Genomic DNA, 19,843 nt, shown 5'->3' with positions numbered 1-19,843 from the left:
TGATTTCTTTGCCAGTCCATCACTGGATACCTGCCACTTCTTGCTACTTACTACACTATTCAGTTCTCAGCATCTCCCTTCCCTGTCTCATTCCAAGCCTGCCATTTCTGAATCTGAAGCAGTCAGATCACCCATGTGTTTCATTTACCCCTATAAGTGTTCAAAACATGTTAAAAAAATTTACTAAACGTTTTCAATCTTGATCTATGCCCAACTGTGAAATCTGTATACAGTGGTACCTCTGGTTACGTGCTTAATTCATACTGGAGGTCCATTCTTAACCTGAAACTGTTCTTGACCTGAAGCACCACTTTAGCTAATGGGGCCTCTCGCGGCTGCTACATGATTTCTGTTCTCATCCTGAAGCAAAGTTCTTACCTCGAGGTACTATTTCTGGGTTAGCGGAGTCTGTAACCTGAAGCTTATGTAACCTGAAGCATATGTAACCCGAGGTACCACTGTACCTTCTACCCAGCAGTCGGTGGAGGGTGGGACAATCAAGGTGATGCTACACGCCTGTCTTCCCAGGTGTGAATGTTGATGCCAATTCCTTAGAGGGAGGGGGTGGGCAAGAGGAGCTCAGTATGGTGCAGGTGGAGCAACAGATTGGGAGCTCAGCAAAGTTCAGGTGCAGCAGCAGCAGCAGCAGGAGAGTCAAATCAGGGCCCTACAGTTTACAAGAGGGGTTGGCAAACTAAGGTGTGTGGGCTGGATCAGGCCCAACTGCCTTCAGAATCTGGCCAGCGGACTGTCCGTGGATCACCGTGGGGATTCTGTTCGTTCAGGCTGCGCCAATCCGCGCCCCCCCACACACACACACTGTGGTGACGCCTCCTCCCTCCCTCCTCCTGGCTTCTCTCCGCCCTGCCTAGAGGAGGAAGGGGGCTGGGCTGAGTGCCATTTTAAGCAGCCCCTCTCCAGAGCCAGCCCTTTCGCGCCACTCATCTTCCCTCCGCCATTGCCACCGCCACCCTGGTGCTCCTGTGGGCCAGAGAGAAGAGCAGACAAGCTCACTCTGCCTACCCACGAGAAGCGGTGGTGGCATTGGTGGTGGTGGCGGCAGCAGCCCCTGGGAAGGTAAGCGCAGCGGCTGGGCCCAGAGGGTGGGGAGGAGGACTACTTGCCCCCTTGCCTTTTCTTCCAGCTCCCCCCCCCCAGTGCCACTTCTCTGGCCCACCACAAGATCTGAGGGACAGTGGACCAGCCCATGGCTTAAAAAATTTCCTGACCCCTGGTTTATAGGCTAACACACCTGCACAATCATAACTTTACCAAATATAGAGAAATATTAAGAATCACGTACTGGGTTGGAAGCAGACCAGCACATTTGTGAACAGAAGGGAATAGGATATAACAGAAGTTCCCATGTAAAGAATGAGGAAGGAGTTAATTTTTGTCGGTTTTGTGTTCCTGCTACAGCCTCCAGCACCACATCTCAGTAACACTTCTCACCCATTCCAGAGGGTCAGCCTTTCAGGGTCACAATGGAGTGGATGGGAAAGAGGAATAAGTAAGAATAAAACACCTTTTTCCTTCCTTCAATGGGACAATAAATTTCTGAACTTGCAGGTAACTGTCACTGAACATGGGTCAAGTCCATGTGATACGGAATGATCCCATCCTAGTTGGTGGATGCCGTTTGCTCTCGATTCAGCCCTTACATTTTCAGCTCTTAACCTGACATGGGGGCATCTGCTATCTACACATGGTGCTTATTTGAAGTGCTGTTTATTGCTTTCATACTGCTCTTTCATACCGCGGTGCACTAAATATTTCTGTGTTAATTTCTTTAATTGTAACTCAACCCAGGAGGTGCTGCAAAGCAGAAACGTCCTCTTAACACAAGAGAAAGTGCATCACCGTGTCAACGACGATGGATACTGCAGATTGCAATGGTAGCCAACATCTCACCATTCAATGCTAGAAAGTATTAACAACCACCCCATATCAGAAGCTGGGCAGGGTTGTCTGACAGTCTGTAGAACCTAGTAGTCAAAGAATAAATAGTATGTAATGGGGATTATTCTAGCATTAATTTCACTGGGATTTAGTCTGAACTCTATAGTTCTTTGCCATCTGTTTTCTCTAGTGATTCAGCACACCTTCCCCCTTCTCATTCTTATTTTCTGTCACCACTCTTTCTCTTACTCCCTATTTACTCCTCTACATTTGGGTCATGGGAGGGGGTGGGTTGTCAAACGAGATATCAGGTATAGTGAAGCAGATTTTCACGAAAATGCTGAATCTGGATCTAATTCACTTTATCAGTGGAGAACTGCTCAGGTATGTATATCTGACAAATATTTAGGGCACAACCCTATATTTGAGTTCTGCCAGGTAAGGAACTATAGGATTTGGTGGAAGTCATGATATGTTTATGGAAGACAAGATACGATAACATGAAAAAACTCCAGTGGAACTATTTTTGTGTTGAACAATCTTTTTTAAAGTAGACAAATATGGAGCATTATTTGGCGGATTTAACAAACAATGCTCCCATGTAAATAAATGCTCCCTTGTTAATGAATTAAACTGATACCTAACGCAAGGTGGTCTCTAAGAAACTTACAAACATGCTTTAAAACATACAAAATTGTTGGAAAATGTTTGTTAAATTCTGACGGCCATTTTTAATGTAAAACACAAGCCGCTAAAGAATACAAAGAAACACAAACTCATCAGCAAACCCAGAACAACAGGCATGTTACAGGGCTGCATACATGTGAAAGAGGTGCAGCCGCGGTATGTGAAGATTTAACAAGAATGTGCAATTTTAGCAGCTGTTTAGAAGAGAGAATTTCAGCAGGTGTAGCTTGTTTCCTGCTCTACTTCTTGCTACCCTGGGCTGTACATAATATTACCTCCCTGCTCTTCACCCCACAAGCAACAATGGGGATCATAAGATAGTTTTTCTCTTGAAAAGGAAGGACACAATATTTTTTAAAAAGGAATCCTGACTTCTGTTTTAAACTTAATGCTAGGAAAGCTTATAGCGAGTATAAGATTTACAGCTTGATCCACATTTAATCACAGTGATTTTAATGGGATGGAAACTGAGAATCACAATTGAATCAACTAAAAGCGTAGCCAAGACTTTACTGTGCCATAAAACAAATTTGGGATGGAGGTAAACGACACACAATGTCACAAAATACAATGTCATGCTTGTACCGCATGACTATTACGCTGGCACTGCAAGCAGAAATACCATCACAAAAATATAGGGACCAGAGTAGGTTTCTTGTTCAGAGGAAGGACAACCCAACTTTATGTTCTATGCACCTGAGAATAAACCCATCCACATGAAAAGAAAGTCTTGCTCTCCTTTTGCTATAATTTGAATTTTGAATAATGAAATGAGTTCTGAAAGAAGAACAAAAGAAGGCATCCAAGCAGTTCAACAGGGATTAGTCCAAGCACAAGGATGCAGAAATCTAACCAGTTGTGCACCTTCACTAGCTGCCTATATAAGTCTGCTTCCATTCGAATCCCTAGTGTAGAATTTGAATACATTTTCTTTTTCTTCAATTTTGAAAGCTGAAATTATGGAGAAAAAACTTATTTCAGGTTGTAGAAAACTGCTAATAAAAATATTAAATTTATCAGGGGCTGCAATCTAGGGAGAAAAAAAGCTTTCCCAAAGAATTTGTATTCATGGTCAAAGATTCTTATTTATAAAATGACACCTGTGTAGAGGCTGAACTAGTAGCTTAGCTGGTAATTAGGCAGATGGTACATAAGAGCCTTTGTTCTATTTAAAACTTTTATTTCTTTATCCATTTTGGGATTCAGAAGAGACACTTACAATCCTTTTTCTAAGCATCTTTGCTGGGATATAAATTTCAATGTTCTCGGTTGCGTTTAATTCCAAGCAAAAGGTCATTAGGACTGGGGTATTGCTATAATAAGGTTATGGGAACAGTAGAATCCCATTTATTTAAAGAAAGGGGGAAAGGAAGGAATTGGGTTGCGAGATGAAGAAAATGCACTGTGACTGCATCAAAAGAAAGATGGAAGCTCACAAAATGAGGACGCATAAAATGGCAATTCAAATGTATTCACAGAAGTTTTTTAGCAATAAACAAAAATGTCAGTCCTTCGCATAAAAACCCTCCAGAAAATGTTTTGCCTACAAATGCAATACTCCAAACTTTTACTCTGTGATCTGAATCCAAGTGAAGTGAAACAGGATTTCAGCAAGATGTCCCCAATGTCTCTTGGTATGAATATCCAGCCTTTACAAGTTCCCATTGTTGCATTAATAAGGATTTTCCAAAGCTTGTCTCCCAACTTTTCAAGGAGATTATAGAAATCTAGTGTAAAATAAGGAACGAAAAAACAAACAAATAAAAAAATCCCTCTAATACATAGATGATGCTTAATTCCTCTGAACTTGTGCTATGGCACTGTGTGAGTGGGGGAGAAGAAAGATTACCAAGGCAGATACCAAGATAGGTTCACCTCCTGGCAATAACTATCCAAGGCTGAATAGGTTCAGGGATTAATCTCAATATTTACGCATTTCGTGACACCTTTACCTTTGCTAGCTAAAAGACCAGAAAATAAGTAGCATGTTACCACTGTGGTCAGGTCAGATTTTGAGTACAAATAGGACAGAATATTGGGTTTTTGAGTTACCATAATATAATTCTATTCATTTGTTCGTTAAATTTGTATACCATCCTTCATCCGAATCTCTCATAAGAACGTAAGAGCCTGCTGTGTCAGGACAACAACCCATCTAGTCCAGCTTCCTCTTCTCAGTTGCCACCCAGGTGCCCAAATGGGAAACTTGAAAGCAGGATTCAAGCACAAGAGCCCTCTCCCATCCTGTGGTTTCCAGCAGCTGGTATTCAGATGCATTGCTGCCTTCAGTTGTGAAGGCAGAGCACAGCCATCAGGGCTAGTAGAGTTCAATAGCCCTCTCTCCATGATTTTGTCTAATCCTCATTTAAATCCATCCAGGTTGGTGGCTACCACTGGCTTCTGTGAGACTGAGTTCCATAGCTTAACTAGGTATTGTGTGAAAAGGTGCTTTATTTTGTCTGACTTGAGACTCCCAGCATTCAGCTTCAATGGCTGTCCATGAGTTCTAGTGTTACGAAAGGAGGGGACGACAACTTGTTTCTGATTCCTTCATCCATGCCATGGACAATTTTCTAAACTTCTATCGTGTCCCCTCTTCTCTAAACACCCATTTTCTCTAAACTAAAAAGTCTCAAATACTGCAACCTTTCTTACTGGGTAGCTGCTCTGTTCCTTGATCATTTTGGTTGCCCTTTTCTGAATATTTTTCAAGACTACAATGTCCTTTTTGAAGCGAGATGACCAGAATTAAATGCAGTACGGCAAATGTGGTCACACCATAGTTTTGTATAACTGCATTACAATAAAGGCAACTATTTTCCTTTCCTTTCCTAATGATCCCCAGCACGGAATTTAAATTTTCACAGGTGTTGCACACTGGGTCAACACCCTCTTTGAGCTATCTGCTACAACCCTGAGGTCTCATTTCTGATAAGTCACCGCCATCTCAGACCCCACAAATGTATATTGTGAAATTATTATATTTTTTTTGCCTTTGCATGTATCATTTTACACTTGTTTACATTGAATTGCATTTGGCATTTTACCACCTATGCACTGAGTCTGGTGCGGTCCTTTTGGAACTCTTCACAATCACTTTTTGTTTTAATGACCCTGACAAGTTAGTAACATCAGCAAACTTGAGCACTGCTCACTCCAAATTCTCAATCGTTTATGAACAAGTTTAAAGGTACAGGTCCCTATATTGATCCTTTCAGTACCCCACTTTCTACATCTTTCCTCTTGGAGAAGTGTCTATTTATTCTCACTTAACCTGCAACTTGACCAGTTTGGGATCCTCAAGAGGACCTCTCCTCTTATTATTTGCCTGCTAAGCTTACTCAGCAGTTAGCACAGTTTCATAACTTGTGTTGCTGCGGTGCGATTAGTACAGAGAATCTAGCCAAGAAATACAAAGTTAAAACTTACTGCAAGTTTAGGCCACAATAATAGAAAGTAATGATGATAGAAAGTAGTAATAATATTATCAGCCAAAGATACTAATATATTAGAAGAATCTGATAGCTTACACAAATTCTTGTATTTTAGAAATCTACTGTTGTAGTTTCAAGGAGGGTGGGAATCATCATTATTTTTCAGGAATCTTGACTGCCAAGTCTAAAATAAAGGGGGAAAGACATAAGCTAAGACAATATTTGTAAGTCAAGAACTCAAAGCCTCAGGTTAAAGCAATGTCCAGTTACAAGAGGGGTCAGCAAACCTTTTCAGCAGGGGGCCAGTCCACTGTCCCTCAGACCTTGGGGGGGGTGGACTATATTTTTTTTGGGGGGGGGATAAACAAATTTCTATGGCACACAAATAACCTAGAGGTGCATTTTAAATAAAAGCGCACAATCTATTCATGTAAAAACATGCTGATTCCTGGACCGTCTGCGGGCTGGATTTAGAAGGCGAGTGGGCCGGATCCGGCCCCCGGGCCTTAGTTTGCATACCCATGAGTTACAATAATAGACTTTGCAATCATAAGTGATTTTGGAAATGTTGCATGCAATACTACAGATTTGAGCAGCCTTATAATCAAATAAGCAAAATTACAGTCCTAATGTAGGTAAGATGTGACATTCTTGCATGGATCCTATGTGGGATGCTATCTTTCTCTCTTCTCCCAAAACCCTCCTTTTTTGCATTTGGGTTAATTCCTTAGGCTGCAATCCTAACCACATTAAGTTATGAGTTGCTGGCATCTGTCTGTCCTGAAAGAGACAATGGAGTGCATCTGTGAAGGCGAAGCCAAGCTGGTGTGTTAGCATCACCAATGTGACCTCCCTGAGGTGCAAGCCTGGGAAGTGTATGGAGGTCCTGGGCTGCGCCAATATGATGTGGTCCAAAGGAAAGCAGAGCAATATGTTTGCACCAGAGAGATTTGAATAATATTCTCAGATATATCATTAGGACACTATAAAACTACAGTGGTACCTCGGGTTACATACGCTTCAGGTTACATATGCTTCAGGTTACAGACTCCGCTAACCCAGAAATAGTGCTTCAGGTTAAGAACTTTGCTTCAGGATGAGAACAGAAATCATGCTCCGGCAGCGGGGCAGCAGCGGGAGGCCCTATTATCTAAAGTGGTCTTCAGGTTAAGTACGGACCTCCGGAACGAATTAAGTACTTAACCTGAGGTACCACTGTATACAGTTCTGCTATGGGGAGTGCTTTCGGCTGCACAATGAAATTTCCCCTCTCTCTTATCTCCATACCTGCCCCCACCCTGCCACGCACATCTTAAATCTGTTCCAGAGGGTTGGGGAGACCCATAATGTATTGAGGAGGTCTGGAGTGAACCCAGGGATAGGAGAGGGAATGAAGTTCTGTTGCACAGAACTTGAACTTGAACTAACAGAAGTATCAAACTTAATAACATCCTTAAAATTTACCACCATGATCTTTGCTAGTAGCACTTTTTCTTTAGCTCTTGCACATTTTTGTTGTTTATGTAGCATAGTTGCTGTGTAATGAACCATGTTCATTGATAAACACACTAAAAGCTTATTTCAAGAAGATTAAACATTTTTCTTCCACAGCTGAAAACACCACAAAATTATAAAGCAGTTGCTGTCAGGCTAATTCTCATTTAATGACCTGCCTACCTCAGGCAGGTTACACAATCTGGATATATTGAAACATTTAACACAAGAATATTTTTTGTTTATAATACAGTGGTACCTCGGGTTACATACACTTCAGGTTACATACGCTTCAGGTTACAGACGCCACTAACCCAGAAATAGTATCTCGGGTTAAGAACTTTGCTTCAGGATGAGAACAGAAATTGTGCTCAGGCAGCGTGGCGGCAGCGGGAGGCCCCATTAGCTAAAGTGGTGCTCCAGGTTAAGAACAATTTCAGGTTAAGTACAGACCTCCGGAACGAATTAAGTACTTAACCCGAGGTACCAGTGTAATTTTAAGACTCTAATGAGGTAAGGCAAAACAAGAATACAGTGAACTCCAAAGGGCAGCAGAGACAGAAATATGGCTAATTCGTTTTCCTTGGTCATTCAAGTTCATGCTGTGTTTGGCTGTTTCAAAACAACATTTTTTAAAGAAAACTGAGTATGATATGATAAAGCCACAGTTCATTCTTGTGTAGAAACTCAGGACTTAACTACCGTATAAGTTACATTCATAGTGTTTTTAAAATAACATGTTTGGGATGGCCATGCCTCCCTCTTAAAAATCCTTTCCTCTGTTCTCTTTCCTACAGAATATCCCCTCAAGCTTCTGTGCTTCAGGTGCCATGTGATGCTAATAGGACTTCTGGAGACAATTAGCAGCGTTAAAGGGCAGGGTGGCAACCAGGCCAGGGAAAGTGTTAAAAGCACTTCCACGTTGCTTTTAAGCAGTGCCACAATGACTCTTAAGTGGTGGCCAATCCTTAAAATATTTTAAATAGATAAGGTGTTATTTTGGAGTTACTGTGAATTTATTGGCTAGTTTGGACTCTCTTTCTTATATCCCTAAGTTGTTTGCTAATGAGTCAACATACAAAAAGCTCTATTATATCCCCACCCATTTCCAGCTTTAACAGTCATGGTATTGAAGATATTATTTAATAAATAAGAGAGAAATGAAGCAAAAATGAATCATCCCCAAGCTTTTCCCTTGATCTCAAAGCACCTAGTGACCACTGAGATTATCATTCTACACAAACCTACAGTACAAACTATACATGTTTGTTGAGAAGTAAATTCCATGGCAGCTTTGATGATTTTAAAATCCTAATTATTTCAATTGGAGGATCAAGTAGGTACTTGGATCTGTCCCACTGAAATCAAAGGAACTTAAAACTTTGGCTGGCATTTAACCTATGTATCCAACCAGGAAATGAAAAAGAACACTTCATCACATTTTTCTTCTAAATTCCCATGCCTACAGAAGAACCTCTCTTCAGGTTCAAAGCTTCCAAACATGATTGGAACTTGCTGATCATCCCAAAGTAGGTTTTGTTTCACTTTTCCTGTTCCTTCCATTTTGCAGAATCACCAGTATAGCTACAAATTCCCCTGATGCTCCCAAAGTAAGAGAACTACATGAATACCCACAAAACTTTTCAATAAAAAAGTCAAATTGTATGAAATCAGTTTCTCCGCTTCACTGCCTTGAAACTGATTCATATATTGTTATACGCACAAATGACTGCTCACACAAGCGGACCACTCACGTGAGGAGCCTAGTAATGGGGCTGAGATTTCACACAGGTTCCCACCTGCCAATTCACATGAGCCTGTCCCATTCTTTCCAACAAAGAGCAAAGCATCTTTTATGCTTTCCAAACTAAAGGAGTGATTGAGCAATTGTGAATAAAAGACTGCGCAGAACTACACCTAGGGCACCAGACAAGGGATTCCTAACCCTGTGTTTTGCTGCCAAACAGTGCTGCTTATAGGTCAGGTATTTTTAGAGAAAAGACTGAAAGCTCAGGTGGAGGTTGTCATTTACCACCCACCGCCTTTTATCTGAAGCACTCACTGCCACTTTCCCCTCTGCTTGCCCAGGTTCCACAATGTGCTTGTGGCTGGTTGGTTTGTTTGCTATTGCAAAACTGATTAGGTGAGCACCTATTTTATGCATGTCCTTAAACACAGTAACCATCTTTCCATCTGGCATTTTCCAGGCACTAGTTTCACCCATGAAACCAAAAGGATGGCTGGGACTCCTCCTCCTACAAATAACACTGTTCTAACCTGCAGTTGCCATGAACGTAAAGTACTCCAAAACGCTCCCAGAAGTTTGCACCGTAATTGCATTACATCAGTTTTTGGTTTCTCATCGGTTTTTATTTGGGAGGTTTTTGCCATCTAAAAATATACAGCGAGTTTCTTCCTGTCTGATCTAAACATTACCTATATTTTTATGCAATATACCACGGTAAGCGATTTCTCTTCCCAACACCCAGAATATGAAGGTAAAATAAGGTAATACAGATGGTTCCCCTTCTGTATTCAGAGCAAAGATAATTGAGTAACACAGAAAAATGACTAGACATACAAAAGTGGTCCAGTTTTGCTAAAACAAGTAGTACTGAATCAACAGTTTTTAACTTCAGGAAGTTCAGAATTTTCCCGTCTATGTCCTTGGTCATTTCGGAAACTTCAGTTGTTTACCTAGAATCATGGAAGGATAGCAACTAAGTGCAGATGCAACAATCTGTTGATAGTTTTGTGGCAAATACTGTACATTGATAGTTTCACGGTTAAGATTACCACTGGAGAATTTGGGGAGCATGCAACAATTTCCCCAAAGATAGGATTTTACATGCAGCATTTAAGAAAGGCATAGACCTACTAAATGTGATCACACCTCTCAGAACTCCAGACTTAGCAGTGAAGCAAATTTAACAAGTGTCATATCCAGCAAAACACACTGATCTCTTGATACAAGCAGACAACAATTCTTTAGGTGTTTGAACTCTTTAAGATGGGACCTGATAATTCAGTTCCATCTTGGTTAACTGCAAAGCTGAAAATTCAGACCCCTGCCTGCTTGCCTTTCTATAAATCTGAGTGGCATCCAGAAAGTTTTTTTTAAAAAAACCTTTCATTTCTGTGCAAGTTTGGTACCTCAACATTTGATTAGATGTAACCCAGCCAAAATGAAACACTTAAGTTGTGGTTTTAACAGAAGCGCATCTAAGCATGTACTCTTGGTCATTCAAATGACAGACTTAAAATGGCTTAACTTTGATTTGATCTTGCCTGTTGACAATCAGACATGTTCTTAACAGCCCTGATTTAACATTCAGGCACCCCAGAAAGAGAGAAAACTGGGGCACATTTAAAGTAAGTAGAAATGAAATAAAAGTTTCTGCTCTGAAAGTCTTATATGCTGAGAGAAAGGAAGGAGTGATCTCTTATTTAATTAATCAAAAGGAAATGCAAACAGAAAACTTCATTTGACAAAATGGAAATAGTGCATGGTTATTAGTGCAAATACTTGTGAAGCTCAACCCCAAACATATTTACTCAGAAGTTCCATCAATGTCAACGACACTTGACTGACATACTGCAACCTAGCTCCATCTTTTTGGGACTGATTGACTGACATGGACTCCAAATGTTTATGGAAACTTTGAGGGTACCACAAGGCAACGCAGCAAACACTGGCTACAGGACTTTTCTATCAGAGCATGGAGCTTTAACTGAATAGTGGATTTTTAATATGAGCCCCATACTAAAATGCTTGGGAACCAAGACTTTAATAACTTTTGGGACTTCTAGCAGAAGCAAATAACCTAGTAGAACAAGTTTAGAATTCATATACTAATCAGTCCAATCTTTAAGCCTTCAGCAACAATATGTATCTTAAAAATGTATCAAGAATATAAGCTTGGATATTAAAATTCATAACCTAGCTATAAAATGAGAGAATCAGAGTTTAAGTTGGTACTCTTTTTCCTACAAGTTTAAAGCCTTTATCTTCATAATCTGACTCCAAACTGACTGTGGCTATTTGGTATGGCAGAAAGGCATTCTGCATATATGCAAACACACCCATCCTTACATTATTAGTTCATGTGTTCCAGACTTATGTCCAAGCACTGGGGGGGGGGAATATGGGGCAGGACTCTGCTTGAGTCTAGCTCAACTTAAATTGTCTGAAGGTATTGCACAAGTATCCTTCAAAGGCAATTGGTAAGAGCAAGAGAGATTGATATCAAACCAACCAAATCAATTTGAGATTACAAAGTTTTGTTACTGTGATCCCTGTCAAATGAAGAACTCCTGGCTGGTCCTCCTGCAGCATAATTTTAACAAAACCTTTGCTGTAAAACTCACTGAAGAGAAAAGAGAATTACATACCCTCTTCAGCAAATCAGCATTGTCACAGTCCATCCAAAGTTAAACACTTTAGATTTAAACAGGAATGATTTAAGCATGTCATTAATTCTCACCGAAAACAACGACACTTAAAGTGCATGCGATCAGCTAGATTGTTTAATTGTAGCCTATATGCTGATCCCACTGCAGGGTCCATGCAGAGTCAGAAATAACTGCACATGCATTTGGAATGTGGGGTTCAGTTAACACCAAGTGCATGCAATGGATTTAAAACCATGTGGTAAAAGTACATGGGGCAAAATGGAAAGTTCCTCCAGTTATTCATCTGGAAACTGTTTAACTTGAGGTCCAGGTCCACTCCTACAACTTTAGAAAATTACTCTTCCTCACTGACTATCGTTTGGGCTGTTACACTGGCAGATTTGAAACAGCATTTGCAGAGGGGTGGAGAAGCGTAAGTGCAATTACTCTTTGGCATGGAGGAAAGCCCCAGAGTATTGTGGCATCATGAAGGCTAAGTGCATGATCCATCAAAGATGAGTAATTTTAAGAGCCACTGGTGTTAAAGGGAGGGTTAAATGTGCACTTAAATCCCTCCCTTTGAACTCAGAGGGATATGCAGCCCTTTCCTACCCATCTTTACTCAAGTTCTACCAGTTTCCAAGTCTTGAAGGCTGGGATCTGATGCATGGACTGAGAGTAAGCATCGCGGACACAGTAAACTGCCAAAGAAGCCATCTCGGGAGTGAGCCCCACTGAGTTCCGCTTCCAAGCGAACATGCTCAGCACCCAGCTGTTCATTTCAAGCAAGACTGCAGCCATGCAGAGTGGAGAGGAGGTTCAAAGGCTCGGAAGTCTCCCCGAGTTCAGCAGGGCTTACTCCCGAGAAAGCATGCATCTGGCAGAGGTGGGCTGGGAATGTGCCTTATTTCGCGTCTCCCTCCTGTTATCCTATTGCAAAGAAGATCAAGGGGGCCAACATGTGCGATGAACTCTCCCGTGGAGCGGGGCGTGGGGAGGGTGACCAAGTGCAGCGCATTAAAGAAAGCAAAAACCTACCGGGGGAAGAAATTCCTTCCAGTAGCACCTTAAAGACCAACTAAGTCAGTTCTTGGTATGAGCTTTCGTGTGCATGCACACTTCTTCAGATACACAGATGCACACTTCTTCAGAGACAAGTGTGCATGCACACGAAAGCTCATACCAAGAACTGACTTAGTTGGTCTTTAAGGTGCTACTGGAAGGATTTTTGTTTGTTTGTTTTGACTATGTTTTGACTATGGCAGACCAACACGGCTACCTATCTGTAACTACCGGGGAAGAGCACGCTGACCTGCCTAAGGAAGGCGCCTGTGTGTGTGTGTGTGTGTGTGTGGACAGCCCTCTTTCCCCCAAGGCAGCCTCGCCTGGTTTGGCCAGCTGCTCCGCTGAGCGGGTACTGTACCTGTGCGCGGGCCCTTCACCTGTTGCCTGGCCTCCGCCCGCCAGAAAGGGCGCCGCCTCTTCCTTGACCTCGCGCAGCACCAGCGTCTTCTCCCGCTCGCGCGTAAACTCCCCTCGGCCGGGCGCCTCCTCCAGGGACTCCACGTAGAAAGCGGTGCGAGGGCCCGGCGGGCGCCGCTGCTGCTGCTGCTGCTGCTCGGCCAGGCCATGGAGCCGCGTGGCGGGCAGCAAAGTCCCGTTGAGGGGCGGCGGGGAGGCAGCGCAAGGCGGCGGCGAGGAGGAGGAGGAGGAGGACGAGGGCGACGAAGAGGCCGCTTTCTTCCAGAAGGCGCCGCTGCTCCTCTCCTGGCTCTTCAGCAGGCGGCTCTGGCTCGGCCCCCAGTGCTCGAAGCTGCTGTCCTGCTGCAAGCAGCCGCCGGCCGGGGCCGCCGGGTGGCTGAAGAGTTTCCAGCGGAGGCGCAAAATGTGCTTCACGTCAAAGTCCTTCCGACCCGAGTTCGACATGCTGCTGCTGCTGCTGCCGCGGAGGGAGACGAAGAGGGGCTCGCGGCTGGAGCCAGGCGCCGCTTTCCCCGCTCCGCTCGCCTCACGGAGGAGGGGAAGCGGCGAAGGCAGGGGCTTGCAAAGAAGAACGGCACGAATAAACGCAGGCGCCAGGCAGTTCCAGAGGTAGACCGGGGGAAGGCGGCGGCGGCGGCGCCCCCCTCAGCGGAGACGGCAGCGAGGAGACGGAGGGCGCCTCCAAACTGCGCGGCGGGCGAAGCGAAGGAGCGAGCGGGGCTCCCGCCACAGAGCGCAGCGCCCCGAGGGACTGGCGGCGGGGGAAAGCGCGCGCTGCTCTGGTGGACGAGGCGGTGGGGGGAGTCCTCCGCTGTGCCCCCCCCCAGCCCTTTTCCAGGCAGCTCCAGTAGGAAAGCAGGTGGCTGCTGCTTCCTCCTCCTCCTCCTCCTCCTCAGCCGCCGCCGCCGCCGCCGCCTCCTTTCCCTGGCGCGGAAGTGTGTGGAAAGAGCCTGGAGTTCTTCGCTCCCCTCAGGAAGCCTTCTCTGAAGGGCTGGCGGGAAGCGGCGTCGAAAGTTGCGTAGCCTTTAAGGGCTACTTAGGCGGGGGGGGGCGGGGGGCGGGGAGGCGGCGCGGCTCCTCTCGGCAGGGCAGATTCGCTCTCTCTCTCTCAGGCGCCCGCAGCTGTCAAGGTCCTCGCTGAACCATTTTCTCTCCGCCTCTCCAGCGCCTCCCTCTCCGGCGCTGTCAATAAAGGATGCAGATGTTCAGAGCAGCCTTGGGCGGCGGGAGATGCCAGATGACCCTGATTTTCACGGTCACGCTTTCCGTGAAAACGAGGCGGCGGCGGCGGCGCTTTGACGGCCCCTTAGAGTCGATGGGCTCTTCCAGGTTTTCGAGCCCCGCTTGTCCCCCAAAGGCCCTCGCCCGGCGTGAAGTTTGCGCGAACAAGGAGGGACGCGGGCGAGTTTCCTCTTGTCCTGAGCTCTCGTCGAGAAAGTCGAGTGCAGTCCCCGCGTAGTGTCTTCCTCTCCAGGAGTTCAGTGTTCCAAGATTGCCACAACCTGTGTTTTGGAGGGAGCAGGGGCAGCGATCTCCTCCTCAGACTAGCAGTTTATTTCCTTTTTTTAAAAAAATGATATTTATTAAAATTTCAACAAGAAAAAAGGTTATAAAGGTTGTAAAAAGAAAATGCAAAAACCAGAAAGAAAAAAATAAAAAACAGTAAAAAAGATAAAAAAAATAAGTCCCTCTTTCTATTGTCTTACCATTCATTTACTTGTTTTCATGACTTCCTCACACCTCCCTTTTTTGTATTCCAGTTAATAGTTAGTTCAGCAAATCCATACCCTCTTTGTTTTCGCTTAGTTCTTTACCTTCACATATTATAACTTTGAATTTCCATCAAATATCAATCCATTTTTACATATTCCTATTAACCTTATTGCTAAAACCGCTTCATTTCATTCCAACATCATTTTAACATTCAATAATTTTACAGTGTTTCTGTAAATAGTCTTTGAATTTCTTCCAGTCTTCTTCCACCAACTCTTCTCCCTGGTCTCGGATTCTGCCAGTTCCATATAGTCTATTACCTTCATCTGCCACTAGCAGTTTATTTCCAGGTGGCACTAAATTCAGTCGATAATAAATGAAGTTTCCACACTGGCCTTTTCCCCACGCTTGTGCTGACATTTTGCACTCATTTGCTCCCAAGTGTTCAAACAGTTCTCATCCCAAGCTGTTGAATTCCCATGTTTTTCCTGGAAGCCATCCCATTTTTACTCCCAGTGCTGATTTGATGTGATTTAGAAACACAAACACACATTTTCCTAGCAATAGTGGCCCGGTCCTTCCTGCTGCAAACTGACTGTGGGATACCAACTGGTTGTTCCTGTCCTAGGGGGTGGAAATTGTATTATAATTTAAAGTCCATACAGATGTTACAGCTAAAATATGTGAGCACAATCCAGCAGGATTCTAAAATGCTGTTAGTTGTTCCTGGAGAGGTGTGGATTTCCTGTTCTGGTAATCTGACTTACTGTGAGATATGGCTTGAACCAGGCTTCCTCAACCTCGGCCTTCCAGATGTTTTGAGACTACAATTCCCATCATCCCTGACCACTGGTCCTGCTAGCTAGGGATCATGGGAGTTGTAGGCCAAAAACATCTGGAAGGCTGAGGTTGAGGAAGCCTGGCTTGAGCATTCCTAGCCTTCCAGAGCAGGCGCACATTACAGGCTTTGCTTGCTCTCTTTCTAACCCCCTCAACCACCAGCTGCATTATATGCAAATCCTTGGAATCTAAACCCTGTAGAACAGTGTTCCCCAACCTTGGGCCTCCAGCTGTTTTTGGACTACAATTCCCATCATCATTGACCACTGGTCTTGCTAGCGAGGGATGATGGGAGTTGTAGTCCAAAAACAGCTGGAGGCCCAAGGTTGGGGAACACTGCTGTAGAAGATGAGGGGTTGCTGTAAAAAAAAAAAAATTGAGATGCCTCATAGGAAGCAATTCACAAATAAATCATTGTAATAATAGCCATGGGCTGTAGTCAATGCTAATACTACACAGAGTCGACCCATTGAGATTACTGGCTATGGCTAACTTTGGTTCACTCATTTCAATGGGTCAACTATGAGTAGGAGCAGCATTGGCTACAACCCGTTGAATGCATTGTTGAGTGAACAATTCCCCCAGATGAAAGTTCACCTCACATGCTGGAGGAAATACATTGGCACAGAGGTTCTGTAGCATTTGAAGAAGGTCTCTGTATTCACGATGCATATACACCTCCCAAAATGGGTATATGTTTACGTCATTCATTTGTTCTCTCCCACATGTATGATAGCCCCATAAAGGTTTTCAGGGGAAATTGTGGTTTATCCACAATGAAAACATGAGGATCCACCTGTAATTATGTGTGAAGTGACAGGGTATTCTGTCAGAAGCAGGATACTCTGAAGAAAAGCTCCCTTGAGTCCTATTGTTTTTCAGTGGCAATATTTAAGAACTTGCATTCATTGCTCTCATGGCTTTGCTTTCTAGTGAGCAGATATACGGGAAAGAAAGGGAGGCATTGTGTACATCAGATACAAAATGCAGAGCCTAGCTTTGGGCTGTCACGTTAATATATTCAGACAACGGTGAACGCTAGGGAGGTTCAGAGAGGTTTGCCTAGGGACATTTGCTCACCTGGGGGAGGAGGTTGCAAAGGTTGCACTATGCAGCTGGGACATAATTACTGAAGGAATAACTTCATGGTTAGAAACCAGCAGAGCAGCGGCAAAACTGCATTGCATGGCATTGCCTTCCAGCTCATAAATCATCATATAAAATGTATGAAAGACTGTAGGCAATAAAATGATACACACAGTGGCTGCAAACCACTTTCCTTACTGAAATTGGGTATTTGGAGGAGGGGAACAGGTCTCCCTTTTAAGGAAAAAATATGTACAAAACCCCCCACATGCTGTACATGTATTTCTTCAGTTTAAAGAAGTTTTATTCTTTCTCCAAAGTACAATCAAAAGAGTACCATATGAAGTTCATGGTGAATGCAATTGGCAGAAGATGAGGAATGGTTTTCCTAACTCAACTAGGAATATTTTTTTTTTGCTCCTTGTTCATGAAAAAGCTGCAGCTTTGAAAACCCATTTGCAAAGCACAGATGCTTGGCACCTGGGATAATAGTTCCAATTCTTTTTGACTTATCACCAAGCTAGTAAACCCAGTTACAACCCTCTGTTAAGGGTTGCATCTGTCTCTAGACAAAGTCACATATTTCAACTAAACAAGAATCCAGGTCTCCAGGCCCCATTTTGAGGAGAAGTGGGAGGGAAAGAACCACTGCACATTTTAAATATTGATTTATTGCACAAGAACTAGACCACAAAACACCCCATACTGTGATTCTGTTCTCACCATTCAGTGATAAAACAAGACAAAAATCTGTTATAAAACAAATAGCAAAGAAAGGTAGTTTTTATCAAAGACCTCAACGAACCGTTAAAGGCACCTGCCTAAGGTCCTATTCAAATGATTGGGAGCAACATGAGGGTGACTACACTCCTGTTCATTTTAGTGGTACTTGAGAGGAGACCTTAACAGTGGCTTGTGCCCAAGGTGATCAGTTGAGAGCAGAGGTGATGCCAATACAGGCATCTGGGGCAGCAGTGATAAAACTTTGCCATAAAGGCTACAGCTCTGCAGACAAAATACTGAGTTTTTAAGTTAGGTGTTATTTAGGAAGGCGGAAATGCCCTTTCTCGTATACATGATAAAACAAAATAATAACATACTTTTAGACACTTTGTTAACTCTGCGGCCGACCAAGGCTGAAGCCAACGGTCAGCCACAAGCGGGGAGACATGACCCTCTCCCCCCATGCCCCACGAAGCCCTGCTGGTCCACAACTATTGCCCACCCTAATGGGTAGAAGCAACCGTTTTAGAGAATTCACTAAAAGTGACAAAAACCTGGGAAACCTTTGGGTTCAGTCAGTCAGTCAGTTACAAATCCACATAGCTCTCACCTCATTAGACCTCACCCCACTGGCAAGTTCATACACACTTTGGTGAAGGGATGTTTCAACACTCCTTTCCCTGCCTTTTCTCTCTCTCTTTTCACAGACTTGTTCAGCCTGTGACACCTGTGGCACTTATGACAGAGCTCTGCAAGAATCAAAATGCACATGTGAGCAGCACCAGGTGAGCAACTGAAATCATTTCACTGCCATGGTACAAAATGGTTGAGCTTAAGCTCATGGTGATAAGGGAAAGAAATGTGGAGGTAAAATACTAACTACAGTCCTAACAGTCTGTTTGGACAAATTTCTATAAAGTTTTAAAAGGTGATCTTAATATGAAGATGAGTTTGATTTTTGATTTTTATAATTGAGTTTTTGGATTTTTGAAAAAATGAAAGAATGAATATGTGTTTTAAAAAAACTCAGCCTGTGTTGCACTTGAGTTTGAGCTCAGTGAAATATGAAGTTCTCGGAATTATTTCTTCATATCTAATTACATGCTCCATTCACCATTATTTTGCTTAGAGGGCTGAAAGCATGGTAGCTTTAGCATGAATCCATTTGAAATCAGGACACATTTGTTGGCTGCAGACCAAGATACATTGGGAAATGGAGAGTACTCACAATCCTGTTTTACAGCATCATGGCACTTTCATTGAAAACACTGCATATTTGTTACAAACTGTAACTGATGCTCCTGCTTTTCATGCATTGCATCCTGGGAGATATCATATAGGATCTACTGAGTGTTCAGAAGTGTCATGACGTTGGTACACAGTGGTTGTGGGAGAGGAGATAAGGCACAGCACAGAACTGTAATATCAAATGTAAAATCAATTCTTATCTGCCTATTCCAGTAAAGAACAGGAAAATACATGTTTACAAGAATCTGCATTTACTTATCTTTAACAATATAGCCAAGATGCTGTGTAAAATTGGGGAAAGTATCTATGCATGGAAAAGATGAACACACAATAATTCATAGCTTTAAAACTACAAATATGATGACGTAAGTTAAACACTGAACGAAAGCAAGCATAGCAAAATGATGTGGGTATTCAGCAAGCAATTCCAAAAGCAAGGAAGGATGCAACCCCCTCAACTGGATTCGATCAAATGCATTTGCAACTCACTATAGGACTACCAATAGCTTCTAAAGATGACTGCAGTTGCATCTTCACACCAAGGGTGGGCAACCTGCAGTCAACCTCTGGCTGGTAGCCTAATTTTATGTGGCTCTTAGCCTTATTTCAAAAGCTCTCTGCAAGCAATCAGCTGTGATTTCTAGCAAGAGCAATTTGTCCCTCTTCCAGCAGGTCACTGGGCAGAGAGGTAGGGGAAGTGAGAAAGGGAAAAGAGGATGTCAGAAAGAGAAAGGCAGGAAATGGGTGGTTAGATAGAAGGAAAGGGTGATGTCTGGTGCCCCTTGGGACAATTAGGGCAGAAACAGGGAACCCAACAGTAGATGGAGCCAGAGCCAATGACAGGA

The 19,843-nt window shown here is 43.4% G+C and overlaps 1 protein-coding gene across 4 annotated transcripts in view; it reads right to left on the bottom strand.

Annotated features, from left to right (window-relative positions):
• Positions 1–13,864, bottom strand: part of KLHL1 (kelch like family member 1) — a 129,844-nt gene extending 115,980 nt beyond the window's left edge. For all 4 annotated transcript variants that reach the window (XM_081858113.1, XM_081858114.1, XM_081858115.1 and 1 more), the window contains exon 1: positions 13,330–13,864. In XM_081858113.1, coding sequence (XP_081714239.1) covers positions 13,330–13,832 — 503 coding nt within the window. In that variant the 5' untranslated portion in view covers positions 13,833–13,864. The remainder of the gene's footprint in view (positions 1–13,329) is intronic.
• Between the last annotated feature and the right edge of the window lie 5,979 nt (positions 13,865–19,843).

This window comes from Podarcis erhardii (assembly GCF_964252035.2).
Source record: "Podarcis erhardii genome assembly, chromosome: 4".
NCBI classification, from domain to species: domain Eukaryota; kingdom Metazoa; phylum Chordata; class Lepidosauria; order Squamata; family Lacertidae; genus Podarcis; species Podarcis erhardii.
The sequence above is the reverse complement of the archived record's forward strand: the minus strand, read 5'-3'. Positions and strand labels throughout refer to the sequence as shown.